A 23538-nucleotide genomic window follows, 5' to 3' on the forward strand; every position below is an offset into this window, starting at 1 on the left:
AAGAATCGATATTGCAAGTTTTTTGCAATAGAAAAATCTCATGGCACACCACCAAACAATACCAATTATCATAATAATTTTCCGACAAATTAAGGAAAAACATACGTTCCTATGGCACCCCTGATGATCTCTCACGGCACACCAACCTCTCTGTTCATCACTTTATTAGTAAATGTAGCCAGTGTTTTTAAAACTGGAGTGTGGAAGGCTATCAGTTGGCGTGGGGGAAATGTATAAGAATTGCAATGCTGCCATCCAGTGAGCACAGGGGGAATCATGTTTACAAAAATGTAACGATTACTGTACGGACAAAAAAATGTGTATGACATGGCTCGTGGGTGTAGACGAACCAATCGTACTATGGCGGTGCTGTGAATGGGTAGAAAGAGAGAGTTTCATTGCTGATCATTGTGATGAAACATTGACGTGTTTCAGTTCACACGACCCAAGCAGTGGCTTTCAGTTTCAGAAACGTTGGTGACCCCTGAATTAGATGCGATGGTACTTGAAAGACATCATACAATACACCTTGGCTTGCCGTCCCCCTCCGGACTGTGAAGCACCGGGAAAGAGTTCAAGAGGTTGATAATTCTCCAACAAAAGGTCGTCCTTAGTGCGCACTGTGACAAAGGTCATCCATGGAGGCGCATCCTTTTATCATCAATTGATGGCTGACAGAACAGCAGAGAAGGGATTTCAACTGATTTGTAAAAAGAAAGTTGACAATCCACCAAGGTGAAAGCGCAGTGAAGGCAAATAGGCGAGGGGTGTGCATTCAAATTATGTGCTATTCAAATTCTTCTTGGCTAAGCTCACAAACTGAAGAATTGGCATTCACCCATGCTGTATAGGCTTGCTGAAACAGCATGTGGCTGATAAAGAAACCTTTGTATTACCGTGGGGTTTAGGACTTTGCTTTTGAACTCAAGTCCCGAGGCCTTAATGTCTTATTGATAAGTACTAGATATTAGAACAACTGAATAAAAAGGTGATGACAGAAGCCATAGAGAGTGAGCACCTCTCCTCACTGGGCATTTTCCAATTAGGCTGTGGCTCACCAACGGATCTAAGAAAGGATAATCCGATGGGTTATGGCGTTGCAGGACCGACAAAGTGAGCGACACCCACAAGAAAATGAGTCTCGGTAAGAGCTCACGAGGATGAATGACAAAGGCTATGAAGAAAAGAGAGTAAATGAAAGGCGAGTGTGTTGTCCTGAAGGGGAGGAAGAGTGAGTAGGGGAGATTTGCAGTTGGTGAACCAGTATGTGACGTCAGAAGCTTGTTGGATTGAGGTGCTTTGTCCTGCTGATTTTAATCCCGACTCATTAAGGAACTGAGAGCAAGTGTCTGCACAAGTGCTCCGGCGAGAGAAAGTGACAGGCAACAGAAGGAGCACTCAACAATCCATCAAGGGAGATAAGTAGACCCTACCTATGACATAGAGACGGGGGAGAACTGTTTGTGATATTCCCTTTGGAGCGTCTTGCTTGGTTTGTTTTCTTTCTTTTTTACATTCTTTGTCCTTGGAATTTCACCGTGTGGCTTGGTCGAACATGCCCACAAACGGAATTAACAGAGCCCTGAAACTCCAGTTTGGGCTCATCAACTATGAAAGCCGCTACCTAACAGCAGAGGCCTTTGGCTTCAAGGTGAACGCTTCAGGCACCAGTTTGAAGAAGAAGCAGATCTGGACCTTGGAGCAGGACGAGCAGGACGGCCAGGTAGTGTTCCTCCGCAGTCACTTGGGACGTTACCTGGCTTCCGACAAAGACGGCAAGATCACATGCGGGGCTGAAAGTCCTGACCCAGAGTGCCGGTTCCTGATTGTGCCCCAGTCTGATGGTCGTTGGGCGCTGCAATCCGAGCCTTACCTGCGTTACTTCGGAGGCTCAGCCGACTACCTGTCCTGCTTTGCCCAGGTGATTGCGGAACAGGAGTTGTGGGCCGTCCATTTGGCGCTGCACCCACAGGCTAGTCTGCTCAGTGTGGCACGTAAACGCTACGCCCACCTGTCCGCTTCCGACGGAGAGATCTCAGTGGACAGCAACATCCCCTGGGGGGTAGACTCCTTGGTCACCTTGGTGTACCAGGAGGGCAAGTACAGCCTGAAAACCTGTGACAGCCGTTTCCTCCGAAATGACGGTAAATTAGTGAAGGAGAACACCAATACAACGAGCTTCACGCTGGAGCTGAAATCAGGCAAGCTGGCCTTCAAGGACTGTGATGGCAAATATCTGACCCCGGTGGGTCCCACGGGAACACTGCGATCTGGCCGCTGCTCCAAGCCGGGGAAAGATGAGCTCTTTGACCTTGAGGAAAGTCACCCACAAGTCGTTTTCCAAGCTGCCAATAAAAGATTTGTCTCCGTCAAGCAAGGTAAATCAACGAGCGATTGTGTCGTCTCATGCGTAGAAGACGACACATAGCTGCTGCAACACAATACCTGAAAATGAAACTCAAAGGAAGCAGCAATTCAGTGGTGTTTACTGCCAGAGATTCACGCTGCACATTATAAAAAAATTGACAGTCTTAAGTTCTTTTTTTTTTATGTGGGATGACTGTTTTTTTCCAGTTATAACACAAGTGTAGCATGAACCAAGCAAACAATCTGGGTGATTCTTGCAAAATACTATTTCTATTTCATAGTTGACGTTTCAAAGGTTTCGCTGGATATGCTGCTTGAATGAACATTGTTTATTTTCCAACCATACTTCCACTGAATATTCGCTTTACGCCTAATTTCAAAGTGGGACCTGGATTCAAAACATCTCAACAATCAATTACAAAATAATACTAGGCCTAAGCAAAATGCAACTACAAATACATATAACAGTGAAACATTGCTATTTATGATACAATGAAAAAAAATCAGATCCTGCTGTAATCCGAGTTCCATGGGCCACAATTTTAGGCACAATCCCAAAACAAAAGGCTACTGTCTCGGTTTGCCTGTGGCTTTTGCAAGCCCTTGCTGCATGTACTGCTGATGTAAGCTGCAAAAACCGCACCAAATATATTAAGTGTTCCACATAGACACCTACAATTAGAAACAAGGCATAATACACTGAGAAATAAACAAAAGAGGTGCCTAATTGAAACATACTGGGGAAACCATGTTGTTTCTTGATAATTGCGGAACTTTCGAATAGATTTGTCCAAAATCTCCCACGGGGCTAACCCAAACAACCTCAACGGGATACATTAGGCTTAAGCCGTACTGTGTTCAAGTCTGTATGGAAAAAAAAAGCATGAGGATTCTATTTACATACTATAATTGCTCACACACAGTACATAAAAATTAATTAAAACATAAGTCATGGGAAGAGAAGCCGAACTAAAAGGTTAATTTATGGACGTGAATGGTCATGAAAACAGCGCTCTGCATTCTGGTTATTTTTCTCGGCATAATTTATGGTCAATGCATCTATTTTATCGCCATTGACATCCTGCGAAGAATCCCCAAATTTTGTAAACCACCTACCACAGTGGAACTAATGTTGAATGTCCCTAATGCTGTACAAGACGGAATACAACAACATTTCAGGAAAATGCTGCTTCTATGTTACTTTCTACCTTATTTGTTCCACTGAACTTGGATGTTCAGCTTGAGCAATAACCTTTGTAGTTATTGTACAAAGGTGCTTCTCACTGTCATTCTTACAATTGATTTCACAGTGCACTTAGCTATAATTTCCCCCTTCTCCCCGCTACTCGATATCCTTTACAGCCTGTGGTTAACGCAATGTAATTACGGTTTGTGGTGCTGCCATATTCACAATTACAATCTGTTTTCATTCAGCCATTTCAGAACAGAGTTTTATTAATTCGAAAAAGCAAACCAGATTGTTTTTAACAACAAAATACAGTAAGGTCATTAAATGGGTCTGGTGTCACGCCACAAAATGAATGCAAACACAAATGATTTTTGTGGTTGTTTTTGTTGTCATTATCAAACCTTCACCCATCCATCCATCGTCCGTGCCGCCTATCCTCACTCGGGTCGAGGTTGTGTGAGGCCTTGACTTTGGGCAAGGGGTGGGGTACATTCTGGACAGGTCAACAGCCAATCACAGGGCTAATTTAACCCCGGCAGTTGAAAATACATTACTCAAAACCAAGCCAGTAACATTAAGAAGCCATAACGAATAATAGAAAGCGGAGTTTATCTTGTGTGCGTGGCCCCGAATGGTCGTCAGCCATACCGTGGAGGTAATTGTGGTAATGGGCTTTGTCATCTCAGCTGTGTCCCCATTGAAGATTACACCGGGAGGAAATTACGCTGTGGCAAAATTGTCCTCTAAGGGTCAATAACCTAAACCTTGACGGGACTCCCGCTTTACTGTCACCCGCTGAGGAGGGGTTCTCCGCTCTCCAACTTGGATCTACAACACACCAGTGTGGCTATGACAAATAATTACAGCTGAGCCTTGTGAAATAAAGCTCATGTCAGCCTGCGAGATGTGATCTGTTCGCTTCTCCTGTAAAAATTACTCGTGCAAATAATATGGAAGGACGTGTTCCCTCGCAAGGTTTCAACTCAATTACAACAACTGACAGCATCGCCGAAGAGCATCTTAACTGGAGTAGATTTAGGTTCATGTTTCGACAACCCTTCATCTAATTTATCAGGCAAAGACCAATATTTTAAAATGCAGTGTTAGTCCTTGCGGCAGTTTCACGTTTTTTAAGAACAGGGCACTGAAAGCTGCTTAGTGGGCCCTGCAGTGAAGATTTGCATTTCACCACTCAGGGAATTACAGCAAGCGAATGAGCGGGAAGGGTGGAGGGGGTGACTGTGGAGGATTAGGGTTGTAACAGGCTTAAGAGAGAGGTTGGAGGATATTTCTGTGGCATCTAATTTGACCTGCAGCAGACACCGTTCAGTTATACGCGTCTGTGAGTGCAGTCCCCACCACCTGACACACCCAACCAGACAGAGCTAATTCATGAGGCTTAAGCATATAACATTGGATTGGCTGCGAGTGAGGCGCCCCCCACAGGGGAATGGCAGACTGACCAGAAAGTATCTACAATTTTTTTTTACAGTAATAGTTATAAAAAATAAAATAAAAACCACAATTTCCTCAACATATGACAAAGTTCCAAATTAGAAGTCCCTTTGACAAAAAAAGAAAATGGCTGAAAGAACCACTCACGGTCTGGAATGCACATCATGTGAATGCAGGGTGTGTCTGTGACGTCCTCTTTGGAGGAGATGCAATGATGCAGGTGTGAAGCAGAAACGCAATGGCCAATATCCGCTCTTCATTCCAGGTGTGAGCATTTCAGCCAATCAGGATGTGGAGACGGACATGGAGACTTTCCAGATGGAAATTGACAAGAAGAGTAAAAAGTCCATGTTCAGGACAAATGGGGGGTCCTACTGGACTCTTGTGACTCACGGAGAGATCCAGTCCACTGCATCCGAAGCGTAAGTAGCTTTTCAGAGGTCCTTTTCGTTTTTGGAGCAGGGCTCAAGCACAGTTCAAAGGTGGCTACACTTTTTGAGCGCTGTGATTACAATGCTGGCCCTTTACCTTTCCAGCGGGACTGTGTCCCTTGTAGCGTACATAAGAGCCTGATAAAGAAGAACCAAACAACTTCACAGTTGTCATTGATTCTTTTGCAACAGAGAAACGTTTGGCCAGGGTGAATTCGAACATGGGGATTTTCTGTGAATTCAATTTGACCGGTCCTCATTTACATTTATTCAGCTGACATCGAAATAGGAGTGACTCACTGGCAAGCAGTCCAGGGTAGCCTGGGATGGGATTGGTTTACGTTAACCCTAACCCTTGCCATCCCCCATGAACAAATCATATAGAAAATGGATGGAAGGCCCCGACTGAGCCATGACCTTTTATCGTAACACCGTCTGGATGAGCCAGAGTCCAACATCAATGACCTCTGACATTACAAAAGCTCTTTTGGAAAGCACCATAAGCACTCCACATCTTTACTGATACGAAACTACACGGACGTTTTTGACGCTCCTACCCGAAGCTCACCGTTTCGATGGCTTTTATCAACCGACCACCGTCACTTGAGCGACGACGTCAGAAGCTTCGAATGTGGCTGGTGTTTCGCTCCTCCTGTCGTTGGTTGTTTTTTGCAAACTCTGCTGTATAGGATGAGTCTGTTCAATGTCTGGCAACAACATAAATAAACAGACATAACTTCTCTATGCCCAAGTGGACAAGCGCAACTCCGCGCCAGCTAGTTAATTGAAACATCTAATGGTGCATTTCAATCATAGGAATATTACATCCAGTGACATTTGGGGGACCATCGTGTGCCGGAACGATTGAATGAATGCAGTTCTGGGGTAATTTAACGTACATGAGGCGAAAGAAGACGGTTCCGGAAGGATAGTACCACAGAAAGATACAGAAACCTTTGGGTGTGTGTCTGTAATGCTAGACACACACTATCTGACCGAATGACTACTTGAGACATTTTATCTCCCCGGTCACAAACTGCGGAAGACGTTCAAAGTCAAATGAGAAAACGAAAGAAGCAATTTCATCCTCAGCTGTATCTATTTCTTTTCCAGAGAGATAAATACAATGTTTGATATCGAATGGCGAGGACACAGGGTGGCTCTCAAGGCCAGCAATGGCAAGTATGTGTGCACAAAGAAGAACGGGCAGCTCTCGGCAGTGAGCGATGCTGTAGGTAAGTGCTTTTACTGGGGTGATTTTAACTAGAGTGCCAAACGTATGGCCGCAAAACAGTACACTATGCCCTGTGTCTGAAGGAGAGGATGAATTGTTCCTGATGAAGCTCATCAACCGACCCATGCTCATCCTTCGTGGAGAGAATGGCTTCGTGTGTCACCACAAGAACTCCAACACTCTAAACGCCAACCGGTCGGTCTACGACATTTTCTCACTGATATTCAATGACGGAGCCTACAATGTCAAAAGTCAGTGTTTACAAAACTCTACGATCAATAAATCGGCATCAACACTTATCTAACTGGCTGACGTGTTTCGGCAGGTGTGAATGGAAAGTTCTGGTATGTCTCCAGTAGTGGCCTCGTGTGCTCGGATGGGGAAAAGGCTGAAGATTTTTTCTTGGAGTTCCTGGAACACGGGCGAATAGCTATCAAAGGTTCCAACGGCAAGTACCTTCGAGGAGACCAGGGAGGCACACTTATGGGCGATCGCACTTCAGTTGATGCATCCTCTCTTTGGGAGTACTAAAACCTCATCAAGTCAGTGTCCTAACACGGGGCAAGACGATAATGAGATGAAGAAGCTGCTGCTGTCAGCTCACACAAAGTGGATTGGCTGGCTAACATTTTCATGCCATGTTTTTATACCAGCAGCCAGACGCCCAATCGCATTTTTAAATTGAGGCATTTAGGAAGATGTATGGTTCCGCATTTTCTTTTGTCTTTCAAATAACCAAATAATTGCCAACATGAAAAAATAAATAAATAAAAAATAAATAAATCATAGCTTCATCAAAATATGTTCTTTGAATCAAGGTCAGCAAAGGTACATTATGTCCAAGCAGACACCCGCAACAAAAGAATCATTATTACGAGTGCTGGCAATTTAGATGGAATGCCTTTCAAATCTTATTTGTAAAGCCAATTGATGAACCAATGCCATGAGTAAACCACAAAATGCAACTATCCATCTCGGGAAATGGAAAAGATATCCCTGAAATGTCATCCACCGAAAATTTTTCTCAACAACCACGACTAAAACTCGCTCAGGGAAAAAGTCCAGATCCTTTGCAATATTGAAACAGGCACGCTCTTAGTTTAGCTGACCCCCGCATTAAACTCTACCACCCTTGTTTACAGCCCTTTATTTTGTCCAATGCTTTTAACGGCTATGCGCCACACGCAAGGCGTGGCCCCTAAACGTCACTCCGAGCAATTGTTAATGCCCCATTGTGTTTAAAGGCAGAGGGGCTATTGCCAATGGAGTTTTCATTTATTTTAATGTACAGCTTCCATAAAACACAGTATGACACAAATGAAGTGGACTTGCGCAAATGGACCGTATGGTTCTAATGCGAAGCAATGTACAGTAAAGAAAACTTGGCGGTATGGTTGAAAACAACACGTGTGGCGAACACGTGCGGCATTAAAAGATGTTTGGGCAGAAATGTCAAACAGCAATATATGAAATGAGCACGAACCAAAGGAGGATGTAAAGCATTGCGTGTGTCTAGTAGGAAAAAGTTTCTGCATTGGGGCCTTATACTGCACTCCACAGTACATCGCTTTAGGGTTATATGGCTAATTAGATCAGGTTAGCGATAGGCGGCGTTTGGGTGTTGATGAGGGAGAGTGTTTTCTAGCAGGGATGGGCAAAATGATCATTGAATTACAACTGATTATTTATGAATCACATCTCGAAGGAAGTGAGGCTAAATGGTGTACTGTTCACGATTTGGCCGCAGCCAGGAGAGCCACTGTTGGCTGAGTCTAGTTTGTGGTCTGAAAGAGAACAAAATGGCGTCAGCTATGATCGCGGACCTCCAAGTGAAACAACTGTGTTCAGCATTCCTCTGCTCGATGGAACAGCGGCACCAAAACAGTTGCTCGGAACATGGCGATGAAAAAGTGAAACAACTCGATCGTTAATTTGACCCTTAGTGAATGAAAGGCATTTCGACAAGTGCCCGTCCTGCACCGTGAGTGAGGCTGATTGTGTTGGCTAGACAAGGCTTACCTCTGCGAATGCCAATTGGGATTGCGCATTTATATGGAGCGCAGAATTTACAAGACCACAAATCGATCATTGCGCACTTTCCGAGCGCCCCCCTTTGACAGTTAAGTCTGGCCGTTCGCTCGCTAAAATGGGTTGTCCGAATTAATTATCCCAAAGCAATTCATTCTATCATAAATTCTGATCATCGCATCGCACTTTCAGAAGTTGATGGCTTGGTAGTCGGCTGAAAAACTGCAAAATGCATTTGTGAGTAGAGAATGATACGATGGTACAATGACACTATCCGTTAAATCGAACACCGTTTTCATCGCCCTCTGGAGTTGGCACTGTTGTTGAAACGTGACACTGCGGGTGTAGCGTTCAATAGATTCAATCCCGGTGATTGCATTCATTCATCTCCACTAGCATTCTGTCCATCAAATGATTTTTTTTTTTTAAATCAAACCATGCAGAATAAAATCTAAACGTGTCTGAGAAACCCGCATGACTTGCGTTTATTTCTGGATGTAATTACTGGTCTCAAGAGCTCTTTGCATTTGACATTTAGTCAGGAAATTCTGGTATCAAGACAACCTCTTCTGTGCAAGCTCTTCTAAGAATTTATCAATTATCTACACTGGGGGGCAGTGTGTGCCTCTTCTAGCCTAGTCAATTCACACACACTGTCAGAAGCCCACTCAGCATGATTCCAGCATCTTTTCGAATCCCAGCACGTTCACTGGCTCCCAGCCCTGACATCTGGTGACACACAACTCCTCCTCATCTCTACCTCGAGGTGCAAAACAGTATCCTTACAGCATACATATGAAACAAGGGCAAAAAGGTTACGCTCCGACAACTCCTCGATGTTGAGAGAAACACTTATCTGGAGCCAAATATTCAACCGGAAACTGTGAAAAGAATTGTTGGCTCGAGGTAAACAGTCATCGCAGCAGACAAATCTTTTCAGCAAACTCTCAGCTCAGACCTGAAACGTTGACAGAGCACACAAGCGACGGATACATTGACAACAGGCAAACAGGTGTCGAAGCAGATACACTTATGGGATTTTAACGTCCTTGAAACAGCTGCAGTGCGCATTTATATGGGCACCCCATAATATTGCGCCGTGGTCAAACTGAATCCCACAATTTTGACACAGCGGTACCTCGAAGGTCACTGCGATCCATCACCATTCAATGCGACAATTTCCCACTGAGGTTAATTATTTTGGGGAAAATGTCTTCAGAGTCCAAACGCTCACACTCATGAAACTACACAGTCAACATTTATAAGTAGTGTTTGAACGTTATCACAAGTATAAGCAGAAGCGAAGAAACAATAAGGCACTCTAAAAACATTGGCTACATTTACATGGACACATTTATGCGGATTAAAAGCCCGATGGGAATAAAGATGCTTCATGTACACACCCTATTCGGAATATTCTGACCCGATCAAGCCCATCCCAAACGAGCGGGGTGGTTTATGTCGATTGAATCCGAAATTTCGGGACAAACTGACTTGACCGTCTGTGACGTCAGTATGCGCATTTCTATTAATCCCGAAAGCGAGTAGAAGGGGGGCAGGTGAAAGAAAGGGCGGGCGCAAGACTGAACCGGCACATTTGCAGCTCCATTAGGAAGTGTTAACTCGACATAAGAGCGCAAATGGGAAAAAGATGCGAAATAACGCTAACATTTATAGTAGAAATGGACAGAGCGATGTTTTGTGACACGGAAGTAGAACTTCTTCTACTGCTATTTCCGGTATTTTTGGTCAATCTGAACAAATGCTCGTTTTTCCACAGCACTCAATTTAGCAATATTGTCTGCACAGTAATAAGCGTGGCTTACTAGCGGCGCCTTATTAAGAACAAAGTCCTCTTTCTTGACAGGCAAGTGAGGTGAAAAAAAGCAACGCTTTCAACATTGTGTGAACTGCATAAGCACTTATGAAACATTGCTTTCACATCACATTCTTAAGTCGCAGGTGCCAACTTGAATTGCCTTTATACCCTGTATGCATATATTCACACTTGAAGCAACAAAAGCAAATATGGAACGGTCTACCTTCACATATTCTAGGAAACTGGCCTGCCTTACTCCCAAATGCAAACCCGAGTTGTTTTAGTTGTAAAATTATTCAGATTATAATTTGTTCCATGCTGCTACCATCATACAAACTTTATTAACTGGACAGCCGATATTGTGAGTAGCATGTCAACATTATTATTTATTGCTGTTATGGCTGTGTGGCGTTTTAATAAGTGTATTTACATTAATATCTGCTTGGTTGAATTAATTTGTGTATGTAGTGTGATGATAATCAATGAATCTTATCAATCATCCTCGCGATATTTACTGATCGACGCAAGGGGATGGATTCAAGTCTATTCGTTTTGTTATTTATCCCGAACATGATGGCGGGGCATGACCGCTGCAGGTTGGTATTTATTTTTAGAAGCATATTATTAAACAAAACACAACTTTGCAGGCACGAAATATTTTTGTTGAAAGGACCCGTTTTACGTGGTGAAAGGCAAGAAAATAATTGAAAATGGGACCAAGTGCAATCCTGCTCACTTTGAGAGCGCCTGCAGGAAATACCAGCACACAAGTGGTGTTGAGGTGAAGTGCACAAATTCCCTTTTCCAATCTGGAGCCACACACCGTTAAGGCCATTGGGCCCGTCTCTGGGCGGCCCCCCACGACCCCCGCCCCCACCCCAAGGCAGCTGGTCGAAAGGATCAACCCCATTAACGGGGCTCGAGTGTCAGCACAGACGGCTCAAAGTCTGTACTTCCCAATTGCTATAGCCGATGCACCAAAGCGTAGAAAGTGAACAGAAAGCGAGCGTAACCGCAATCGTGCAAAGGAAGAGCAGACAGGAAAATGTCCACGGCTTGAATCACAGCGAGAATTATGGATCATTGTCTGATTCATTGTGGGTGTCGGAGTCGAACTAGAGTTCATTACCATCATAAACGCTTTGTCAATTCTCCTATTGTCGCCGCTGTTCTTGCGTTGTCATGGTGTCTTCCGTTAACAGCGCCGCGGCTATTTTGGGAGCGACGAATGACTCGTGTCCACAAAACATATTCACCTTCTTATGAGAAATTACACAAGGGTCCAAAAAAAAAAAACCCCAGCTGAACCTCAATAAGAAATCAAAGCTGTGAATTTGAGCAAAAACGTTAAGACTCTGGGCGGCACTGTTCTGAATGGTTAGCACACCTGCCTAACAGTTCTGAGGTTCTAAATTTTGATCTAATATTCCCAAAACAAATATTGTGGGTTCATTAAAGACAAAATTATTAGGTTATGAAGTTGAGTGTGAATGTTTGATTGTGCTAACCTGTATCAGGTTTTGAGGCTCTACAAACAAGAAAGTGTACTGTATCTTTTTTTTAATTTTTTTTTTTACAAACCACAAAAACATGGTATACAGTAATTGTCAAGAAAGAAGTGATTTTCCAGGGGAAATGGGAAAGAATAAGGAGAAAGTTCAAGAGGCTGTTTGCACGTGACACACTTTGGAATATTCTTTTTTTAAACAAATCTGAACAATTTGCATGATTTACAATAGCATGATTCTCCTGTTTCCATACAGTGTGAAAAATGTTTCAATATGAGATTTTGCCCTCCAAGACTCAATATTCAATTTTCCTAAAATGCTCAAGCAGCTAATCATTTCAATAAAAACGCACCAGGTGCAAGAATGTTGGTGTGCTTGTCCCCCCTTCTCAGCACCATCAAAAATACCTATTACTACTTTCCTATTCGTCGTTGTATTACATTTTGGACTGAATAACACATACATACTCTTTTATCGGCTTGTTTTGAATACATAAATGGAAAAAGATTTTTACCTTAGGTTGCACAGGTAGCCGTTGGCAGCACAACTATCGGTAGACATCAGGACCTTTCTTTGCATCATATTGAAAGGTTTACCATCATGCTTGCTCTGGTGTCAGCCCCACAAGGAGCCTCGCCAGGCAGCTTAGAAGAGGCAGAACGTTGACATTCTGGACCTAGGACATAACATAAAGAGCACAAATATGTGAACAGTTGTGAATAGCCATATTTTTCAGCAGTTTTAGCGATGGTCTACAGAAAATTTGCCAGAAATTTAGCTCACAAACTGTCATCTGCAAATCAGCCCGGGTTAAATGTACTTCGCAAAAGTGTTGCAACAACAACAGCAAATAGAAGCAGTGGGCGGCCATTTTCTTGTTTTGTTTTTTTTTGCTAAAATGGTAAAACCCAAACATGTGATTTTGCTGAAGAATATACAGCTCAGTCAAACCCAGAAGGTGGAAGCTGGCTCAAAATGGAGGATAAATCATGCATGACTCCCAAATTAAACAAGAAGCTGTTGTTGTTCGTGTTGGGTTCGCCAAACCTAACCTGCTCAGATGGAAATAGATTATTTTAAAAGACCTGCTATGGGTCAGGAATCCAGATATAGCCAGAGAAAACCTCACGTCATTCCACTGTCTGGGCTCACCGCAGAGTGCTTAATTGCAGCATCACCATCCTTTTTTTTCCTCCTCCCCAAAGCCCACAGTGCAGCATTTCTCTCATGTTTATGAGTCCACGTTTGAGTGATTGGTCAAATTGCCACAATCTTCCTAACGCCAACATCCTGACTGGCAAAAGCTTGCTCCTTTTTATGTATTTATTTTTTTTTAAACAGGATTAACCCTTTCTTCGACTGCAGACTGCAAAAGTATCAGTAAAAATTTTTTTTTAACACCACTATTTTTCAAAAGTGAGAGAGCAGCTTTGTAAGACCTGTAGCGTAAGAAAACAACTTGGCAGAGAAGGTTTCCATTTCCTCACAATAAATCCATAAGAAATACATGTGAATGGGATGAAAATATCCTGAAGTACTGGCGCAGTAGTTTGAAAATGTCTCCTCTCACCGAGGCACACTTATTTGGGTAAGTGGAAGGAAATTATGTGTTCAAAGCACGCACGCAAAAGACTGTAATTGTCTCCAAAGGCCCTGGCGCTGCTCATTAGGCAGACATCATGCTTTTGGAAGGGAAAACAAGTAAGACCTCCTCTTTCCTCCTCCTCACATCAATGTAAGAGCCTTGTGCTTTTGTTCTAAAATACTGATAAACAATGTTTTTGTGCATTTAAGCTACACTTCAATTTGAGATGTGTTTGTTCAATCACCCGCTGCACTGTTTGTTATTTATCTGAGAAGCATGTGGCATCTGTTTCCTCTCCCAACAATCGACTTCCTCTTACTCACCACTTTCTACATTGGGGGGGAAAAAAAGTAAATCCACTCTTAGTTACTTGAGTGAAAAGACACTACGGTATTTGGGTGTTCTTATAGTGTAATATTTTTCATGCTAGCACCTACATACTCACCTCATAGCTTAGCAGAGGTCTGCCATTTCCTCCCGCCAAAATGTTATGTGGATAACGTTACTTGTGTGACGGGCTAAATTATTCTTCTCTTCTGAATGTTTGTGACGAAGCACGATGGAAAGCTGAGTACTTCACTCCAGAACACATACAATAGGACAGGTAAGATAATCTTAGCTAATTCATGTTAATTCTTCCTTGTTTGTTATGTAACGAAGCAGCGTGCTAAAATGACTACTCCCATCAACCAATATGCTTAAAGTATTTACCCTTTGCTTCCACTTGTTCATACTTAGCAGTGTGCTACACCACCCTTTATATCAGTGTTTTCAAACTTATTTGAGTCAAGGCACATTCGTTTCATTGAAAAAATCCCGCGGCACACCAGCTGAAATTGTGAAGAAAAAACTGCTTATTTTAACAATATAAGTGTTATATTGTTTATATAAGCATTTTTTTTAACATTGAAGAATGGTGTTGTTTTATAACGGCTTGAATAGGAATCAAACACAAAGAAAAAAGTATTTTATAATGTTTCATATTGATACTTACTCAGTGTGATACACGGGCCTGTTTGGATAAACATGCGTCACTAATTCGCTTGTCTCTAAAAGCAAAGACAATTTCTACCTGCTGCTGCTGATGCCACCTGCTGGTATGGAAAGAGTACTACAATGTAGTAAAGACATTATTACGCTGCCAGGCGCTAGACCGCACAAATTAGATCATTTCCCACGGCACACCTGACAATATCTCACCAGTGTGCCACGGCACAGAGTTTGTAAAACACTGTTTTATATAACTAGGCTTTGTGTATGTAAAAACAAAAAAAATTAAATGACGACTAGTATGTATAGATAAAAAAAAAACAAGTGTACTGGAAGCGTGAGTTACAAAAATAAAAACTTAATTCAAATCAAAGAGGTGAGTTTTTAATTAAAAATCTAAAACTGCTTAGCTAGCTACCGCGCTTTGGCATGACAGGTAAAAAAAATGTTGTAAAAGAAAACCATTAAGTACCGGTAGGTAGTTTCATAAAATAAAACGGTGCATTATGCTTGGTTTATTTTGAGACCGGAAGCTGGAGGTACAAAAATAAAGACGTTAACCAGCCAAATCATTCAAACTTTGAAATCCAAAGCCGGAAGCGACGTTTCTCTTTCGGCGCACTTGACACATCGCTACCCAGGCGCTTGTTCATCCTGTTGAGTGTGAATCACCTGTCAGTGACCTCCTTCACTTCACAAGCATCTCCAGTTATCCTTCAGCGGAGAAAGTGACCAGAAAGTATCATTTTGTTTCGAATGTTGCACGTTTAAGTCGGAGCGGCCGAGGCGGACTTACAGTGATTTAAGGAACGGGCGGTGAGCAGAGCTTTTACGCATCTTTGAGGGTCGGTGTGAGTTCCATTTTTTTTTTTTTTCCCACAGAAAATGTGCGGAGCATTTGAATAACTGTGATCTGCACGATGAGGTACAGCTTAGTGATTCTCTCTGCTGGCTTTTCGGGTTTGCTCAGTTTTTGCTTTCTCGCCGTATCCATCGGAACTGATTACTGGTACATTATCGATGTGAATAAGCCCAACTACACTGATTCCACGGAGCTGAGTTCCTACTCCGGACTGTGGAGAATTAATGAAGGTACGTGCACATTGATTGCTAATCTGAACACAGCACACAAAAACACTCATAAGTTTTTCAGATTTTTATTTGTAAATATCCGTTTTTGCATTGAAATTGCTTTGGATGTAAATCCTTCATTTGGTTTTGATTGGAACGGATATAGTATATTTGTCATCAGAACCTTCATGGGAAACCAAAGAAGGAACCCCTGGGGAGGAAAGCTGGCCAGACTCAGACAAATAGAGAAGGCTGGAGTCTGGAAGGGCATCCATCCATAACAACAATATGCCCCCACCCATCCCCACCCCCAAAAAATAACACAACCTTATCTTATCTGTTTACGATGGGGAAGGCTTAAGTGTACAGAAGTGGCTTTTCAAATATTGTTTTTCAATAGAAAGCACAACTTGAGACTGTATCGATGCAGAAAGGCTAAACTAACAATAGAAAAACCTAATCTCGCCTGTCAGGTCCCCCGCACTTGTGCAGACGGCACAGAAATTCGTGTGAGAAATTGCCTACACGGCTGCAAAATGAAATGGGGCCCCAAAAATTATAGTGGTTGACAACCTGACCCGAAAAAAACATCACGTTTAAGTGTTGACTGCGAGGATAAGCGGTTTGGAAAATGAATGAATGAATGACATAATGACAACCTTGCCTTGAATGCGTGGGGTTTTTTGGTTTTTTTTTTAATAGATTTCATTTTGTACAGCGCTTTTCATCCTTCAATGCACTCCAAACGCATTGAAGAATCAGACACATTGTCATGACAATGCGTGGTCACACAGCACCAGGAAAAATCAGGGGTTTAGTGTCTTGCTCAAGTACACAGTCCGTCGACAGTGTGATCTGGAAGCTGGGTATCAAACTCACAACCGTCAGGTTAAAAGGTACCATTTTTTCACAAATTTTCTGAGCGAAAATAAAATCATACGTTACAGCCTTTTTACCAAACTACGGTGGGTCCAGTATCGAGCACAGCTTTTATTACCATGACAACTGAGGGCAGACCTAGGGTGATGCAATGAGGCGAGCGGTTACGAAGAGCCCCGGAGTGTGGGGGAAAAAAAAAGCGATTTCACTCGTGGCAATACATCATCACCAAGACGCCGGATGACACTTTTCAATTAGTGTAGTGGATCTGTGTATGTGGCACATGCAGCGAACACATCGGCAGAGAAATACTTTACAGAACATTCAAGTCCTCGCTGCGGCACTGCAGCTCTGCTTACCGTTTAACTTCACAAAGTCTAGCCGCTAAGTCACGGGCGCAGAAGTCCAGTGTCGGGGGGTGGTATTATGTGAATTACATGTTACGCCACAGTCCAGCAAAATTCATAAAGTCTCACTCGTGGATACATTTTCCCCCAAAAATAGTCAAAAAACAGAATATTGATTTGTTTTTAATTGATACTCCAGAAACCCAAGCATTTGCATACAAGCCGTTAAAAAGTCAATTATTCATCATATGTCAGTCCATTCAACTTGCCAAAATACGCTACTCACAAAAAAGTTTGGGATATCTGGCTTTTAGGGTAAAATTTCAGTATGAAACTTGCTCACCTTTCAAGGCTTTTTCACACTGCACTTATGGTCTCGAACAAAGAACTGATATTCACTACAGGTGTTTGAGCCATGAATCGATGTAATTGATGTAACCTTAAATGGACCAAAAGGTTTTTATTCTTTCCCAAGTGAGTTCTTCAAGATGATAAGAAATTGAGAAATTGAAGTAACATCATTCGTTGTGTGTGGCTCTCAGAATCACCGATCTGCGGCGTTAAGTCCATTCTCCTTTCCACATTTTCTCTTGACATTTTCAGGATCAAACAAGAGTTCCGTCATCTCTTCCTTCAAGGCAAACATGTCCGCCCTGTCTAAAGTGGAGAGGAACCTTCTTGGTGAGTGCTTATATTTTTTGTTGTTGTTTTTTTTTGTTTTTTTTAATCGCTGGTTTGTTGGCAAGCAGACAAAAAGGGGGGGGAAAAAAACAGAGTAATCCAAAATGCTGCTTGTGATCACTAAAAACGGCCGAGGATTTCTTAAAGGGGCAGTTGCCCCATAGTTACAGGGTGGACAGCAATTTCAAAGATGCGCAAAATGTTCAATATGATTATGAAAATAAAATACACATCTGATATTTTTTGGCCAAAATATGACTCACGCCATTATTTTAAGAGGGTAACGATATTCTAAGAGACTTATCATTGTACTGGTATGTGTGCAAAGTTTTTTTGATACTCCAAACTCCTCAGTTTTGTTATTGTGCTGCATTTTCATGATGATGGAGTGAATCTGATTAGAACACCTAAGGCACCTGTTGATGATACTGACCCATCCATCTCGATTTACCGCACTGGTCTGCTTAGCTCCATCTGCTGGATGTGGACGGTCACTGCCGACATTTGGCCTCCATGCAAGTGCACTGTAATGACAAAGAAGCGCAAATCATTTAAAAAAAATTTTTTTTTAGGTTTTTTATTGTATTCCTCACCAACTAAAGTACACATTACAGGCACAGCTCATTTTGTGGAAACCAACACAAACCTATTGAATAAAAAAAAAACTAAATGCAACAAACGCCACTCAAAACAAAGCTCTCTCCCTGACACTTCCATCGGTGGTAATTATATGAGAGAGTGGGTGATTGCACAATGGAAATCACATTTTATGCTTCGAGCACTCATATTCTAACGAATTGTCTATTATTAGAACAAAAAACAGCCCCGTGGCGCAGATTACACGACAAGAACAAACAAACAAAGGGTCCCATTTGTGATTAATATGTACTGTATTCAAGTGTTAAATGTGTGTGTGTGTGATTTCAGAGCTACACAAGGCGGTGGTCATCATCTTGCCGTTGGGCTTGGTGCTGCTGGTGTTTGGTTGGATTTTCGGGCTCGTCAGTACGTTGGCCTGCAGCCCGAAGCTGCTGACCGGAACCGCATTCTACTTTCTAATCTGCAGTACGTCCACACGCCAGATTAGTTCTCTTCTTCTCTCAGCCAGCGTTAGCAGGGGAATGCTTTGTTTGCTTCTACACGTGGAGAACCTTGAGAATCCACTCACCGTGCTGCAGAACAGCATCAATTTTTTTTCTCCCCTTTAGGCGGTTGCAAGAGTCTCATTTCAGCCCTGTCAATACTCTGCTAATGCCTGTACAGTCTCCTGGCAAAGTGAAGGGGAACAGGCGGCGTATATTACAGTTGACTGAGGCATTAGTCACTAAATCTCTTTTACAACTTTGTGATCTCGGTTTGCAAACACTTGACTAGACTTATTGCACATAAGTTTAGTTTCAATACAGCAGAGTTCATTTTGGTTGACTTTCAAATCTATACATCCTTCCATCTATACAAATAACAATATAGCCATAATACAACAAAATGGAGTCAATGAATTAACATAAAACACTATATATAATATACACCGGAAAAAAAAAAAAAAAAATTTCAGGTCGGATCAAAAGACAGAATTTAGGGCTGTGCAATTTATCAAAATTCTATTACAATTGCGATTATTACACTCCACGATTACAAAATTGGCATCATCGTAAAAAATGATTGTTGATATACATTTATATCCAACGCTCTATGTTTGTTTACACAAGGAAATCATACCTGAATTTATATATTCGCACCTTTTTTTCAATTTTGTCCGGTCCAAAATGAACTCACATAATCAGAGTGTTTCAAAGAAATGTATTGTGTGTTATATTTTTGATGTTTTGTACCAAAAAAATAAATGATCGTTCGAATAATCGTGATTTCAATTATCACCCAAATAATCGTGATTAAGATATTTTTTCATAATCGAGCAGCCCTAATATATAGTAAATGTGTGTGTGTATACACAGTGTTTATACACACAATATGTTTTTTTTTTTTAATTGTCTCGACAACCTTGAGTTAATCACTTAAACGGATCGCCCAGCCGTGCTCATACATCAAGGTAGCTCTGTGGTTGAAATAAATGTCTTTTACCAAAGGATTGGCTATCGCTATGGCCTCTATTGTTCGACTGGAGGAAAAGCAAAATCTGTATCTTGGGTTTCAGTCAACAACACACAATAACGAGAACTGCCATGCTGCTAAATGGTCATATAATAATGAGTTTTCCTCAGCAATCTACCTTTTTTTTTTTTTTTTTTTTCTTCCTTCTGGCAAGGCTTCATGCGGCGTCTGAGTGGCATAGTATAGGCACTGTCCATAAAGTAACTCAAGGAAAAATGGCTGTTTGGAGGGAGATTGGTTGCATCCAATGGATGCACATATCAATCAGACGGAGAAGGCTCTTCACTTTGCCATCTTCCAGGGAACGGACGCTTCATTTCACGCATAACACCCATTTGTCTGTACTCTGCACATCTCTCACCGTGTGCAACAAAAGACCGCAAGCGTTTTCAAATCTTGCGAGGATCGGGTGATGGCTTTTACTAATGTTCTTTTTACAAAGTTTATTTCCATTGCATCCGTTGTGTTAAGAATCGTTCTTTTTCTCGGGGTGCAAAGGTCTTTGAAAGCACTACTGTGAAACCTCACGTCGCTTTTCTTACTGCCGTTTGCATTGTAGCGCTTGTAAACGAGACCTTTTCGTTTCGAGTCGAGGCAGCCTTTAGTCCAATACATGGTGAAAATTTGTTTGGCTTATAGTAGCCCCCGAGATGAGAAAATTAAATGAAGGTATTTTGGAAGGGAAATGTTAAAAAAAAATAATAATAATAAAAAATAAATCTTAAATGAAAGCAGCTGCATTAGACTCAGACCGCAATCAAATCTTGCTTTCCAACTCCTTCAGAGAGGCCCCGATTATCGCTTTTTCCTTTATGATTTAATCAAGAAACACGTGCCACATCAAGAGAAGGATTTGCCTGCAACTCCAACCCCACCGCAAAAAAAAAAAAAAAATAGCTCTCTTGTGGTAAATTCAATATAATGGTTTTAACTCTGCATTCAAGCACCGTCTGCCAACCTTGATTGTCATGCAAGACAACCGAGCCGTCGAGAGAGGTCAAAGACAATATTATGCTGATAAATGACAGACTTAATGGAAAAGCTAATTGCTCAAATAATGAGTGTGCCACTTTTTGTTTTTCATTAGCCTGCAATCGAGGACAGATGTTTTGGAATTTTTTGTTTTAAGAAAGGGTTATTGATGGCTGGTTGCTATACATTAAACCGGGAATAATAAAAAAAAAAAAAAAAAAAGTTAATTTCCTATATTAACATCTGTTTATAGTCGTCGAACTGGAATCCAACCGTTTACTGCCATCGAGAATTGCATTCGTCAAGTTCGTTTTTCAAGGCGTGCAAGTCTGTGAAATTCAGGTTTGTAAGCCGCTGTAATGATGAACAGATCCCTATAGATGGCGCTTTGGATTTTAGATTAGCACAGCTTTTACGCAGCAAGTAAAGACTTGGTGGTGAATTTGGTCTTTTCACGCCAATTAGTCGGGTGGGAAATACCAACATGTAGGAGTAGTACAGTATGTATATGTGTGGTATAAAATTGTCACGTGGAGGTAGAAAAACACAAAAACTGAATAGGTGATTTTTTTTTTTTTAAACAAACAAATAAAGAAATGTGAATTTGTGGATTACAAATTAATGCCACGGGTTCATTGTACTAATGAGTGCAATATACTGTTGAGTCCCATCTGTCTCGTTCATCTGCCCAGGTCTCTTCACCCTGACTGGGGTAAGCCTCTACATCGAATACTCCAATAAGGCCATGGAGGAGTTCCAGCGGATCGTAGACCCGAAGGAGCTCGCATATGTGAACGTCTCGTTTGGCTGGTCCTTCGCCATGGCGTGGATCTCCTTCGCTTTGGAGCTGTCCGTCGGCCTGCTTCTCCTGCTGGCTGCCAAAATCACCCAGATGAAAGGACGCTACGACTGCGGCGTTGCCGTCACTTTCTGAATGTCAAAAGTCTGCAGGTATTGCAGTTGACCTTTTGTTAAGCAACACCCCCCCCCCCCCCCCCCTAAAAAGGCAGACAAATCACAGCAGAGCACACAACACTTCTCACGGAAACATTCTGCTGAACACAATCTCGGAACCAACCTCAGAACCGGAAGCTAGACATTCTAACCACTAGACCACCATTCTGTGTAGAATACTATTTTGATTACATTGTATTTATTTGAACCGTTTTGTTTTTTAATTGTTCAGTATCCCAAACCCCAAATGAACCCAGACAAATGCAAGCTAGTGATAAAGCACTGCACACCCTTCTGCCTGCCGCTTCAGTCTAAAATGTCATTTTTCCCCAAATTTGATAATGCTTCTCCAGGGAGTTCAGACAGTTACCGGAGCTTGATGCTAGCAACGGTTACCAAGGGGGAATGGGTCTTAGCGAAAGGTCAATAACTGTAAGAAAAAAAGTGCTACAAAGCCCACCTTATTCTATGTGAATATTGTACATGAAGTTCAATTTATTTGTCATTTTAATTTATGTTTATTTCTTATTGTACATAAATGTATATTGTATATTCAGCTTAGTTTTATTATTGCATGTGAACGTATTGCACATTCAGTTCAGTTTTACTGTATCGCTCATCACGCAAATACATTTGTAAATATAATTATACCAGCAGGCAAAAACAGCAGAAGCGACAGTAACAACTGTAATCAATTGAGATTAACTGAAGCAGTGTTGCGCTGCAAATAAAAATGCCACAGGAGACAAGACTTGCTATGAGTTTGTATCATGTATTAATAGGGTCTTAATATAAACAGGTGGAAGGGAGGAGCTCAGTACATCATGGGAAATTGCCGCGTCAGTCCAGGTCTAACCAAGCATGAGTCAACCCGAACGACAAGCGAAGGAAAGTTGCATGATTTAAACTGCAAGTTTGGTTACTATTAATGCTGGAAAATGCCAATTATTTAGAGGCAATAATGATGGTCTGAGGACGGGCCCCTGTGGAATCTCACAGCTGATTTCTCATTCAGAACCTGAATGTTGTTTTGCCCCCCAAAAACAAATAAATAAAATGCTCCAGTCCTCAGACTGCTAGTTTATGATGTCAAAATCATGCTAATTCCCCATGGGGTGAATCACATTACTGTATTTCAACCAAGACGGCGTTACAGAAAGCACAAACATGCGAGTTTGTGAGCAAATAGTTGTGAGTTTAGTTAAGAGAAATGTGACTGTTGTGAGTTTTCTGATAATGAATTAGTGGGGCTTCCTAAAGAAAGCTAAAAAAACAGCCAATGATGATGGTCCAAGCATTGACCCCTGTGGAACGTCACTAGTGAGTTTTCATTTTTCAGATTGTGACAAATTTATTTCTACACGGGTGAGAGTGATGAAATGTGCTATTCAATGATGCAAGGTGCAATGATGAAGGATCAGTGACCTAAATCAGCGCTATCATCAGCCATGGTGACTGAGGCTGAAGACCGGATACGCTTAATATAAATATACATAATGCATAAGCTGTGTGCTCATTATACTATTTATGGGGTGTGTGAGGGCACACAATTCTCTCTGAATAGACTCCCTGTGACTACTACCTTGATAATAGCGTCACACCTTCAGAACAATGGAGGAGAAAGTATAAAAAAATAAATAAAAAAAAACAGCACTGCGTGACTCGCCTCCATCTTTGTCACTATCACTCCAACGGCCAATAATTCTCCTTCACCCGCCTTCCGGGCGTTTATTTCTATAGACAATGAACTAGCGCTCTCCTTGAAGCACAGCTCCACTTTATCTCCACATTGCAGCTTCTGTCACATCCCAAGCCCAATTACCAAGCCATGTTACTTTGGTTAAATGAAGCGAGCAAATAGTGCAAGGGCGCAGGGAGAAGCAGCGTCCATATCATCTGCTGGTAGCTCCACATTT

General features: G+C 41.9%; 3 protein-coding genes across 13 annotated transcripts in view; 2 read left to right on the forward strand and 1 right to left on the reverse strand.

Annotated features, from left to right (window-relative positions):
• Window positions 1-23538, reverse strand: part of LOC147134347 (suppressor of cytokine signaling 3-like) — a 164462-nt gene that overhangs the window by 104707 nt on the left and 36217 nt on the right. For 3 of the 10 annotated variants that reach the window (XR_015089964.1, XR_015089966.1, XR_015089963.1), the window contains exons 2-3: window positions 18018-18108; window positions 12546-12707 (exon numbers count right to left, since the gene is read on the reverse strand). The gene's annotated coding sequence lies outside the window, so the exon portion shown is untranslated. Of the gene's footprint in view, window positions 1-9578; window positions 9663-12545; window positions 12708-14610; window positions 14747-16817; window positions 17561-18017; window positions 18109-23538 lie in introns of those variants that run through there. The other 7 variants (XR_015089962.1, XR_015089965.1, XR_015089969.1 and 4 more) reach the window with 4 other exon arrangements.
• fscn2a (fascin actin-bundling protein 2a, retinal) lies at window positions 1116-9173 on the forward strand. Its single transcript, XM_086056442.1, has 5 exons — window positions 1116-2378; window positions 5277-5433; window positions 6556-6677; window positions 6760-6927; window positions 7002-9173. The coding sequence occupies exons 1-5, from the start codon at window positions 1556-1558 to the stop codon at window positions 7205-7207; spliced, it is 1476 nt and encodes a 491-aa protein (XP_085912568.1). The 5' UTR covers window positions 1116-1555; the 3' UTR covers window positions 7208-9173.
• Window positions 14101-23148, forward strand: LOC147134350 (transmembrane protein 235). Of its 2 annotated transcripts, none has more exons than XM_086054616.1 (4): window positions 14101-14220; window positions 17507-17584; window positions 18512-18649; window positions 21361-23148. In XM_086054616.1, exons 1-4 carry the CDS (start codon window positions 14157-14159, stop codon window positions 21600-21602), a joined length of 522 nt encoding a protein of 173 aa, XP_085910742.1. In that variant the 5' UTR covers window positions 14101-14156; the 3' UTR covers window positions 21603-23148. The 2 variants fall into 2 exon arrangements, with proteins under 2 accessions (XP_085910742.1, XP_085910741.1); XM_086054615.1 differs by lacking the exon at window positions 14101-14220 and adding an exon at window positions 15236-15698 and having other exon boundaries at window positions 21361-23143.

Source organism: Filicampus tigris, chromosome 16 (assembly GCF_054856515.1).
Source record: "Filicampus tigris isolate MCC_2025a chromosome 16, RoL_Ftig_1.0, whole genome shotgun sequence".
In the NCBI taxonomy this organism is placed as follows: domain Eukaryota; kingdom Metazoa; phylum Chordata; class Actinopteri; order Syngnathiformes; family Syngnathidae; genus Filicampus; species Filicampus tigris.